Below are 13,523 nucleotides of genomic sequence, written 5' to 3' on the forward strand. Positions count from 1 at the left end.
GTAATAAAAGTATTTCATGTAAATAAATATGTATTATTATGCCATGGGACGATTCATATGAAGATAAATTATTTATAGAACCTAACCCCCTGTGAAATAAGTTTTTTATTCCTTTTCTTTAATTAAAAAAATAACCATGATAAGTTGAGACATACCTAAGGCACATTAAATAGCTGAAACAGTGTAAAAAACATACTCCAACAAAATGCATATAGCACATTATACTATTATGGAGACATAACATATAATATTATTATTATTCATTAATTACTCTCCATTCGCCACTTACTTAATATAACGATATTTACTTAATTATGATACTTATATAAAGCGGAAAAGCACTTTAACTGTTCACTTAAAATGGGAATTGTATTTATTTTATACAACTTAACTTATTCTTATACACATACGTACTGAAGAACACATTTTCAACTAATTAATTAATCCATATTAATAATAATAAAAATAATAATACAGTAAAAATAAGTTTTAAATATATTTTTTTTAATTAATAAATTTAAATAGTTGTTTGACTTAATTCAAACATCAAAATTATTATTAAAAAAAAATCATTGAAAAAAAAATATATATATATTAACAACATTCTATCCCAACACGATTTAATAAATTAAAAAAAAGAACAAACATAAAAAGTTTTTTAAGGATATATTTAATATATATTTTTAATTTTTACATTAGAATATAATTTATATTAGTTTCAATTTTCATAAAATAAAACATTTATAAATAATTAAAAAAAAAGAACAACCTTCACCGACAATGAAAAAAAAAAAAAAAATTGGCATAATCATATTAATAGCAAACTGAATTATTCCTTTATTAAAAAAAAAACACCAAACAATGAATATTTTTAATAAAAAAGAAAAAATTTGAAATTTTTAATAGTAAGATTTATCAAATAATGCAAAAAAAGCAATTACCAGAAACAAAAACCTACACACACATATTTATAGCAAAACTAACCAAAACCAACCATTTATTTCTTTTATGATAATATAAACAACAACAATAATAATAATAATAATAATAATAATAATAAAGTGAGTCTTTGGCAACATGAAACAAATTTATAATTTTTAAAAGAAATAAAAAAACAAGTAATACCACACTTTTTTTAATATTATTGCACTTATATTAATTTATTACATGTAATTATAAATCTGTATAATTTTTTTATTCTATTTTAATTTTTCATACTCATTATACAACTATGAAAAAAATGCTATTATTAAACTCTAGGTAACATACATATTGAGTCCATATAAATAACACTATCAATATATAATAGCCTTTTAATTTATATTGTTATTATTATTTTTATTTTATTATTATTTTTATTTTATTATTATTATTATTATTATTATTATTAAAACACCAGTGTTATGCCAAATTATTAAATAATAATAACAATAATGATTACTATATTTTTATCAACAATATTTATGAATTCAATGTAAAAAAATTTAACTTGCATTTGCATATTCCACATGATCATTTTTTGTATCTACTTAATCATAAACAGTTCAATGGGGCTTTCATTACGCATTTCTTCCTGGCAGATGGAAACAAATTATTCAGTAATAAAGTTTCAAGTTTCTTTTTTGTCATATGGTAAAAATATACCGCAGAAAATTAAAAAAATACTATTCTATAAAAAAAAAGTTTGCTTCCTTTTTTACCAAAATGAAGTTTCAAGAAAAAAAATGTAATTCTTTTTATAAAGAATTTTGTTGTAGTTTATTTTATAAATAATATAATTTTAACGTCATGAAAAAAAGAAAAATAATTACTACAGACTTAAAAGGAAATCTAATAAATTGTAGATTCAAAAAATATTAAGGTAAGATCAAAATGAAAAAAAATATTAATGTTATTTTTTTTACTTTTGGTCAGTTTTTCAGCCTTTCATACTGAATTAAAAGACCTACAATTGTTTTTTTAAATCATAAATTTTAATGAATTACTGTAATTGAAAAATAAAATTAATCATAAACTAAATTTACTGGCAGTGCAGAATAAATACATTTGTTTTTTTGTCAATTTTTTCAGTAAATAATTATCTTTATGTATAATATAATTTTATCTAAATTTAGCATAAAAACCTACATTATAGTAATGAATAAACTATCATATGATCAATAACAATAGATATAACTTAATAGTTTTCTACAGTAATTATATATTATACTGTGTAGTGCATAACACTGGCTGCACTACAAATTAACCAGATGCTAATCAGACAATGCGTACAAATACTATTTATGAATAATTCAATCCATTAGCCTCACTACTTTTATGTTACTTAACTTTATTGAAAATCTACTATTATTATAATGATAATAATAAAAATAATAATACCGATAATATATTCAATAATAATAATAAATATATTACGGTAAATAAAACACAAAAAAATAAAAATAAATAAATGCTTGGAATAAAAATGAAACAACATTATTTTATACTGACACTGTTACGATACAAAAAAGTGAACTAAACAAAGGTATTGTAATGTTTTTTTTTGTTTTTTTTTTACTTTTTTCAGCTATTAATCTTAACAACTACAAAAAGAATAAGTATTGTTATTTTTAGCGAGCCAAAATATTTATTCTTATTTATTACTTGTTTATTAGGCCCTTTGTGTATAATAAATATGTTTCATTTTTAATTATAATATAATATAAAATAAGAACATAACTTATGAAAAAACTTCCCGTATATTATTTAAAAATAAAAATTATAAAGATGACAATATTCATTATTCTTTTTTCCTTATTTCAGTCGCAGCTTATCAAAGAATTCTACAAAATAAATATTTTCTATTCAATTATCAAAAAAAAAGAAACAAAATTTTTACACACTTAAAAATTGTAATTCATAATTTATATGTTTTGGAAAGACAAATATGTTTTATATACACTTCTTCCATAATTTATTTATTTGTCATTTTATCACAAATATCAACATAAATTCTTTTAAAATAACCACCACAACCATTTAATTAATTTATCTTTTAATTGAAAAAAAATTAAAAATTGGATTAAAATAAGGTAACAGTGAAACTCAAATATTTATTTAAAAGGAAAAAATAATTTATATCCCTTCAGCAAAAAATTAAATAAATACAAATTTAAATAAATAACACGTGTAACTTATCTGCTGTTTCAAATTGAAGTCTATTCAAATTTTATTACATTAAGAATACTATATTTTTCTTTTAATTAAGTCAAAATCTTAATTACTTTTAAGGTATTAAATGAATAAATTTGATCAATTTTGTTTTTTAAACGGTAGAAATTAAATATTTGACGAATAAAAATATAGAATATGTCATATAATATAGTAATTTATTTTAACAAAATAAGCAATAATAACAAACTATGTTTCTTCATTACATTTCCGAAAACAAAACTAACAACAAAACAGAATTACAAATAAAACAAGACTAAATTTTTTAGTTATAATTAACTTTTATTTTTTAATAACTTTACTAATAAAAAATTTAATGTTATCTACTTTTAAAAATTAAAAATAAAATCACAAAAATTTTTGATCGATGTTCATTTATCTGATTACTACTGACTTTTGAAATAAAAATTTTAAGATGCATAATTACATAACAGAAAAATATTTATAGGGCAAAGAGTTAAATATCTTTTATGAAAAATTTTCTACAATTTTACAAACACAATTGAACAAATTTATGATTTTTTTTTGTAATAAAAAAAAAGAATTAATTATATTAACACCAATAATTAGTATTACGAAGTACTGTACCAAGAAAAACACAATCGCCATATAATTTTCTATAACTTTCAGACTAACAAACAATACAGTATCAACAAATTATGATTTTGTGTTTTGTTAAGAAAATAAATTCAAATTTATATGAGCAGTTAAAAAAATTGACAAAAAATAAAACTTTTGTATGGAGAAAATATAAAAAAAAAAAAAATCACACATTATTTCTAATAATTTAACTATTTATTAATGAACAAAATATCAAAGAAATAAATTCAATTTTAATGTTTATTACTTAAAACAATAAATAAAATAACGTTTTCTTCTCTGCAATATCAAAAAATTTTACAGGTAGGTAGCGATATTACAAGTAGGATTCAGAATTTTAAAAAAACTAGGATGTTAAACATTACCACACAGAAATAAACCAAAGCATGATAATACTTTTAAAATCATAATTAATATAGTGTTTAATCATTAAAGATATTGTTGAGCAATTAAAAGAGTATAAATATTTCTCATTAATTATGCAGCTTATGTTAATTATGTTAGCATTACGATTTAAAATATCAGATCTGCCAAAAAGAATGTAAAAAATAATTGGAACAATAAATAAATAAAAATAAAATTATGGGATCATTACATCCTTATTTTATAAAAGAGCATAATATTTAAGTGTGATCCTAAATAACACATCAATAAATACTTTTATTCCAACATACAGATTTTAGTTTTACACAATATTTTTAATCAATTCTTAACCTGTTATAATTTCAATAATATAAATTTGTAATATTTATTTTTATTACAAATATTTACAATGAATATTCAATGGATAATGAAGAAGTTCATTTAATGCTACGAGTAATTAAATTAAACAGACGGAAAAATAAATGTATTAAGTAAATAAAATATAATTTTTTACATTATTGTTATCTCGGAAGACTCCATACGAATTTAAATTTTTCACACAAGAATCTTTGAAGAGCTGCAAGAAAAATCGTTTAAACAGTCTTTTAACTCTTGAACAATATATTTTTTAAATCCTCAAAACAAAATATCTTATCAATAATACTTGTGATGAGCTCAAAAAAAAACTGAAATTAAGATTTTTTTTTACAAACAATTAACAGTAACAACACGAACAAAACAAATCAAAAATAATAATAGTAATTAATAATAAAAACAGATACAGTATAACAAGAAAACATTTGCATACATACAATATAATTGCAAGCATACATAATTCCAATTTCACATGCGCCCTTGTCCACAGAGTCCATCAATATATTTGACTTAGACTTTGACCTGGTGACTGCATTTATAAATTAGGATGTTGTGCTGAAATAGACAGTTAGATAGAAAATCAACAACAAAATGCAGAAAATTTGATTCTGAACTTAAATTGGCACAATGGTTCAGTCTTCTCAGTCAAAGCTTTTACTGTTCTTCTTCTCAGACCTTCATATCGATCCATCGTATTCTATTTGTTTTAAACTTTTAAGCTTATTAAAAATATAAAACACAACCGACAAATGTACTTAAATAATCTTAAAAATACTTTTTAACAATATATAATAACATATTAAAGAGTCTCATCGTAGATTACACTAAAACATAACTTCATTGACTGGAACTCTGTGTATAAAGGGGCAAACTTCTATCAGTTTGTACAGTTTGGTTTATTGGATGATGCAACACACACCGCATGGGAATGGCCCAGCACGGCGAATGTGAACAGCAGTCTTGATCACTGAAGGAGAGGAGGCCATTTTATCGTCGAGATCCTCAGTACCAAGGCGGTAGTATTTGTCGACAGACGTAGCCGGATCGCATATTGCTCGGGTATGACTTTCATGATCATACATGTCCCATTCTCCCGCACTTGATACTAAACTCCCACAATCATCTGAATCGGCAACCCTTTTCCTTGAACCACTAAGATATGGCGCAAGGAAAGGGTTGCCTTCTACGTTTTTTTGGTTCGTTGAGCCTTCACCTTCTTCTATACCTTCGTCTTTATCATCATCCGAATCAGCAGGAGAAAGAACAGCGGGTCCTTGGCTTTGAAGCCAACGAGTAACTGCTTCCGTGATCGGTAAAGAGTGTTGACATTTTACACATGTGGCTTCCTTAATTCCTTCATTTATCACCTCATCTACAACTTTCTTTGCCACTTTTTCAGCCGCTCTATAAAGTGAGCGCCTTCTTCTTGGAGGTGGTATAGGAACATGTACTTCATGACATGAAGAAAACTGATTAAGATTGTGTGATAGAGTATTAGTGATCGGCATAGTAACTTCAGGTAACTTGATTTCTTCATTTATATCTTCTGAAATTTCATCTAATAATGCTTTATTAGAATTTAATTCCTCGTTTTCAATCGCTCCTTTTAAACTATCTTCATTAAACAATAATTCATTATCGATAACCTCTAGTTCTTTATCTTCATTCTCTATTCCTTGTAAATCAAACTTTATTTCTCTTTCTTTTGCTTCCTCAACAATTTCTACGATTTCCTCTTTAATTTCCTTATTACCTTCATTTTCATTTTCATTTTCTTTTTGGTCTTCCACTTCTTCTAGCTCCACACTTTCATTCTCTAAATCGCCATTTGTATAGTTAATGTCACTAGAAATTTCGTTAAATGATGATGTCTTTTCATCAACAGATTCATGATTTTCATCATTTTCTTCATTTGAAGGAACATCGTTTACAACTGATAAGGAGTCGCTAAATTGTGAACAACAAGATATCGATTCAGGCTCTATTTGTTCAGAAATACACAAATCAACTGGATTCTCACTCGTTTTTGAATCGCACGAGTCGAGTTCAGTCTTGCTTTGTTTTAGTTCACATTTAATATCATTTTCATTACTTTCTAAAGTTGAACAAGGTATAGGTTTGGCATTGCTATGTTCTGAATTACAGGAAATTAATTCAGAACTACAGGAAGTTAGTTTGGATTCATTTAATTCAGAGCTGCAACTTAACTCCTGCAGTGTCTCACCATCCTCGGAAGGAAGAGATTCAAGAGTATGTTTGAGCGCTTCAGGAGTAGAAACACTACTGGAAATTGGTTCAAGTTCGGCTTCATTTTCTAAATCAGATGGTGGTTGTATGCAGTCTTCAACCGGTTCAGATTTTTCAAAATTTTGAGCACTTGATAAATCTACAGGAGGCATAAGTGGAGGTGTATTGGAACCACTATCTGGGGTTGGTTCTGTATTAATTCCCGAATCAGAATTTGTTTTAGAACAGCTGGATCCCTGGCCAGCATCACTGCTTGCTCCTGACTGACTGCAAACTCCTGCATCACAGCCAATAACTTCTTCACAACTTGACTCTGAACCTTCATCAGTTACCTAAGAACAAAAAAATGTAATTGAATCTAATTTTAAATTACAATAAAATAGGAACAGTCATAATCTCAAATAGAGTTATGTTTTGATTTTAATACTGGAACCATAAAAGTGATTGTATTGACCAAAAGAGATTTTTAGGGCATTACTTTTTTTTCAAAGAATAGTTGTTTCTTACTATAAATAAGTAAAATAATTAGATTTATATTATGTGTGTAATACATAAGAAACACCAGAGACCACACACAAGTTTACTCCAGTCTTCTCTTCTTATTATTTTGAATTCTTAACATGTGAGGTAGAACAAAAATTAATAAGTTTTTAATTCTGCGTAAATGTATTTTCGACTAAGTTTGTATTTTTTCCAAACAATGACCGCTGTCTATAATATATATCAATAGGTTCAACCATATTAAACACATAGTTAAAATTTGGCAGCTGAGTAAATAGGCTGTATTTTATTACAAGTGGTGATTTATTTGAAAATGAAAGAACATCAAAGATTTGCATTACATTTTGCATTAAAAGTAGAATGAAGTGCAAGGAAGATATTAAGAAGGGCTTTGACAAGGATGTCATGTTGACATCAAGAGTTTATAACTGTACAACAAATGGTTTCAAGAAGGCCATGAAGATTTTGAAGATGGAAAAAAGGGTTGGGCAATGTAATACATCAATAACGGATGAAAATATTGACAAAATAAATAACATTGCTATTTGTTGAAACATTATTAAAGAAGCTCCTGCAAAGGTGGGAATCTCTTACAACTAACATAACAGAACAACTGCCAGCTGACATTGTTGATGATTCAGAATTACTCAAACATGTCATAGCAGGTTTGGATTTACATGGATGAACATGGATTTACAGTATTGATAAAGGTTCAGTTACTCTGATTGAAGTTTCCTAAAGAATCAAAAACAAAAAAAAAGAAGAGTTTAATAGAGCATTAAGGTTCTCTTTACTGTTTTTTCAATAACAATGATATTATAATCCACTACAAATTCTTACAAGAAGTTGTACAGACAATGAAGCAGTTTTACACCATCTACATGAAACTGAACCTCCAGCTTGCACTTCACTATTAATTCATGATTATGTAGTCAAAAATAACACCATACTAATGCCATAGCCTTCATATTCTCCAGATATGGCACCCAGCAACTTTTCCTTGTTTCCATTAAGATAATATTAAAAGGATAATGATTTGCAAGAATAAATGAAATAAAGAAAATATCACTAAGTGAACTTAAGGCTATACTAAAAAATATCTTCCACAATTGTTTTGAACTGGAAAGAAACTGGAAGAAACACTTGTATGATTGTCACAACTCTGGGTAACTACTTTTAGGGAACAATGTCGGTACAGAAGAATTAAGTAAATTTTTTTAGATAAAAATTAAAATTACTTTTTTATCACAGCCTCATACTTATTATGTTTGACAAGAAAATAAGGTTTACTCATTTAGTATTTTTAAAATATGATGTATAAAAAAAAATATCATGCTTTAAAGTATGATTCCCATTTAACAACACCATGCACTTTTCCATCATATGTTAAATCACCAAAGAAAGTCACCTGCACCATGGACTTATAGAAAAAAGGCACTAACGATTACATAGGTAACTAACTGCCTTTTTAGTTTGATATTTAATTATCCCCAAAACTTTGTCTCCATAGTGTACACAATATAAGAAAAAAATTTTCAAACATGACTTTTACTTGAAAACTTAACTTTTAATTTTTTTTTTTAATACTCGTATTTAGGCATCCTTGAAATGCATGGAGGTGACTTTTCTGTAATATTTTCAATTGTCTCAAACTGCAATCCTTTCAAAAGAATCTGTTTGGAAAATAAATATGACCTACATTTTGGTATGTAATTGCATTAAACCTCTCCTACTAGAAATTACTGGTTTTTTTTTACGATTACTATATATCTAAAGTAAATTCAGTAGTTATTCCATGGCTATAGTAATAACTATGAATAATAAAAAATTATTTTCCATAACCATACTTCAGTGAATGGTTAGCTGTAACATACATATTTTGTTTATACAAACCTGAAACCATATAGCTTGGCATAATTGTACCGCATGCAATATGTAACCACATTAATCATGATAAAACATTAAAATGTACCCACTTCAAACAGTGGTCATGTTTTAAAACATTTTAGAATTAAAAATACTGGAGCTTTGCTTTTGCTTAATTATCAGCATTCTAACACACTTACCATATACTTTCCTTCAGTTTAAAGATTAATAAACTATTAATCTTTATTTCAAATCAACAGAATTCAAGACTATTTCTCTGAAAATTTCACTCAGCTGTTATATTTCAAATTGTACCTCAACAATTTTCACATATTCTGGCAACATTACATTTCAGTAACACTTCAGCATAAACTTTTGTAATTTTTCATCATTTTGTTAATATCTGCCCTGATCTCTCAACGTCAGTGACACTTGCTTTTTCTTCATAAACATTTTTACTCATTTACAAACAAACGCTCAAATGCAACAATAACTCATGGATCAATTAAATGTAACACAAGAAGCCATCTCCATATATTTGAAAGTCATGGGAAAAATCCAGAAGATGGGAAAATTGGTTCCACATGAACTAAATGAAAGACAACAAGAAAACCGAAAAACCACTTGCAAAATGCTGCTCACCAGGTACAAAAGAAAATCATTTCTTCATCGAATTGTGACAGGTGATGAAGAGTGGATATATTTCGAGATTCCTAAGCGTAAAAGATCATGGGTAACTCTAGGTGAACCATCAACAACAACTTCAAGGCCAAATCACTATGGAAAGAAGACAATGTTCTGTGTTTGGTGGGATCAGAAAGGTGTGATCTATTATGAGCTGCTAAAACCTGGTGAAACCATTAATACTGAACGCTGCTGATAACAAATGACAGATTTAAATCAAGCATTGCGTGAAAAACGACCAGAATATCAAAAAGGCAACACAAAGTGATTTTGCTTCATGATAATGCACATTCACACATAGCAAAACCAGTCAAGGAAACGATTGAAATACTTCTGCTTACTCACCAGACTTGTCTCCGTCCAACTACTATTTATTTGCATCAATGGGACATACACTTGCTGAACAGCGCTTCACTTCTTATGAAAATGTAAGAAAATGGCTCGATGATTGGTTGGCCTCACAAGAGCAACAGTTTTTTTGACGTGACATTCATAAATTGTCAGAGAGATGGGAAAAATGTATAGATACCGATTGTGACAATATTCTGAATAAAATATTTTTTATCATTTTCATACAATAAACGTGTATTTTCTATACAAAAATTCAGTTTCATATTTACTCTCCTGGTATATACAAAGCATGTTTTTATAGAAAGTCCATTTTGAATTTGCTGTCTACATATGCAATGTAAACAAATGGCGCTTGTATAACTCATTTATTTCAATCTACAGCCAGTTAGCAACAATAGTTTAATCATTTTGTTGTTAATCGTTTACATTCTTCCCTTTATAATGAGTGCTACAATTCTGATCCCACTGAATGTGAAGTACAATGAGTAATAAGATTTTTGATGGCAAATAACTATTCTGCAGCTGAAATTCACAGGCAAATTTGAGAAATTTATGGGCTGAATATTATCAAAACATGGCTCTAAAGTAAGACAGTGGTGCTGTTTATTACAAGACGGGAAAACAAACAAAGATGATGAAGATCGTACCAGCTGACCTGTCAGTGATAACATATGAATTCATCAAAAAAATTTGAAAAAAAGGTGGTACTTCACAATGTCACAATAATTGTCTTTGATAATTCTTCAATGTTCACGATCTTTAATTTATGAAGTTTGACTGAAAAATTGAACTATAAAAAAAAAATTGTGCCAAAATATTAGGTAATGAAGATAGTAATAGACATTAATAAGAAAAACAGTCTTCCAGCAGCGCATGGATTTTTGCAGAACTACAAAAATGAAGGAGATGTGAATTGTTTGATCACATTTTTACTGGAGATGAAACCTTCATCAATATGATGGTGGCATTCATCATCTCCTAGACCAAAGAAGTTCAAACAAATTGTTTGGTAAAGAAGCTTAGGGCTACTATTTTTTGGGACAAAAATGGTGTCTTGCTTTTCAAGTTTTGTGATTGTGGAAATATTGTCAATGCTAATATGTATTCCAAAAAGCTAAAAAATCTTAGAACTATAAAAACAAAAACGTTGGAATGCTATCATGCAGTTTTTTAGTTTTTTCATGACAATGCCCGGCTATACACAACACAAATCACAGAGGCGATCAGAAAAACTTTGCAGGAAAATCTTCAATCATCCATTCTGCAGCCCTGAGACTTGCTCCCATCAATTACTTTCATTTCTTCACCTTAAACAGTGGCTTGCATCACAAAGGTCTGACAATGCCGATGAACTGAAAAATTACATTTCTGCGTGGTTTAAGTTACTGGCAGCAGAATTTCTTGAAGAGGGAAAGAAGAAACTAGTGAAATACTATGAAAAATATGTTGAAATTGAAGGCAGCTATGTAGGAAAGTAGTAAAGTAAGTGTAGTTTTTATGCCTGAGTAATATAACATTTTTTTAAACTTGTTTTTATTTAAAAACAAACCCTACTTTAAAAACATATATAATATTTTATATGATAAAAAAAAAAATATATATATATATAAATATATAAATAATATAAATATATAAAAAAAAAAAATATATATATATATATATTCCATTATTTAATGGAATACAGTTATAGTAAAGGGATTAAAACAATAAAAAAATGGATAATGTCATTATAAAAACTCACTCCTCCTCTTCGCCTTCTCCTTCTCTTCTTCCTTCTTTTTGTCATGGTGAAATCAGCAGTCACTGGAACTGGGGTTTGTGGTACCACACCTTGTACATTCACACCTTTAAATGAACAAATGTAAATATAATAGAAAGATTGCAATTTTATTGTCCATGTGGTATTTTTCCATTAATTGTCACCCACTATGAAAACTTCAATGAGTGAAGTTTTAGAGTAGTTTAAAAGTAAATAATTTTTTTAAGTGTTTTAAAATAAACTGTTTTATTTATATTTCTCTTTATTAGTTTTATCACAAAAGTTTTAAATTGCTTAGATATTTAATACTATTATATACAATTACTTAGGGGAGCTGATATTAGACAAGAGATTTCAAGTAATATAAGAGATTTCAACGTTATATTTTACTCTTCGCAATACTTATCTATTTAAATGGAAAACAAATTTAGAAGCCCCACTTTATTCAGTTAGATAAGTAAATTACACACCATTTACAAGTCGTAATTTTTTGTAGTTACTTTTATACAAGTAATAACAATGAATTTTCAGTCAATATTTAAACTTCACAATTTAGACCACAACACAACTAATTCTATAGATTTTTGCAGCAGTTCAGTATCTTATTACAAACAAAGAAATGCAATGAATGTCCTTAGCTATAAAAGAAGTGAGAGAATTTGGAGACATCAAAAATGTACTGTATTGATGTGCAATTGTATTCAAATTGATCATAAGGGTCTAGATTGTAATATTCTATAATTTTAAAATTTATATATGTACACAGCCTTTCAAACTGAAAACTTTTGTCAAAAAGACAATATAAATCAGAACAATTATTTATGAGGTTTTTGTGTTTAAATTATTACTGGATCCTGTGGTTATGGGAGAAGTTGTCAACAACATCTAACTTGTAATTGATGAATCATTACTTGTGAAAAGAAAATATAATGTCAGGAGGTTACTGGTTGAGCAACAGATGCTCAGCAGAATAAGAAGGTCCCAAGCGAAAAAGTGTTTAGCAGATCCAAATCATAGTCATGATAATTTAATGCTGATTATTAGCTATGATATAGCCCTACGAGCAATAATAGTGTTTGATAACTGACGAATGCATACATAATCATAAGAAGACATCAAAAGAATGTACAGTAATCATGCTGAAAATTTTGTTGGGACAATACATCTGACTAACATAAACAAATTGTTGAAAAATTGTGCACAAACTTAACAATAGCATAGCAAACACCTTGTTGAACTCTTAATATTTTAAGGGCTACCATCTTCCTGCTTACGTCAATCCATTTGAAAAAAATGGAGAATAATTAAAGAAAGGTACCAATCCTTGAAAGTCAGCATGAAAATTATATAAGATTATAAAATTCTGGACCTGGAAAGAAAGAATACGACTTAACTTTTAAAAAATAAAATGTACTTAATTTTCAATTCTCACTGTGAATAATTCATCCCAATATTTTAAAAAGTAGATCGAAGATCAGTAAATAAGTTTTTACATTATGTGTAACAGTTTGTTTAAAGTTATTTATTCACAGACATGGAAAAAATTTGAAATTTATATTTCTATATT

At 27.1% G+C, this 13,523-nt stretch overlaps 1 protein-coding gene across 1 annotated transcript in view; it reads right to left on the bottom strand.

The window, feature by feature from the left end:
- Positions 1-483: 483 nt before the first annotated feature.
- Positions 484-13,523, bottom strand: part of LOC142329347 (uncharacterized) — a 206,642-nt gene continuing 193,602 nt past the window's right edge. The window contains exons 7-8 of the mRNA XM_075373843.1: positions 11,939-12,042; positions 484-7,127 (exon numbers count right to left, since the gene is read on the bottom strand). Coding sequence (XP_075229958.1) covers positions 5,445-7,127; positions 11,939-12,042 — 1,787 coding nt within the window. The 3' untranslated portion in view covers positions 484-5,444. The remainder of the gene's footprint in view (positions 7,128-11,938; positions 12,043-13,523) is intronic.

Source organism: Lycorma delicatula, chromosome 8 (assembly GCF_047948215.1).
Source record: "Lycorma delicatula isolate Av1 chromosome 8, ASM4794821v1, whole genome shotgun sequence".
Lineage (NCBI taxonomy): Eukaryota > Metazoa > Arthropoda > Insecta > Hemiptera > Fulgoridae > Lycorma > Lycorma delicatula.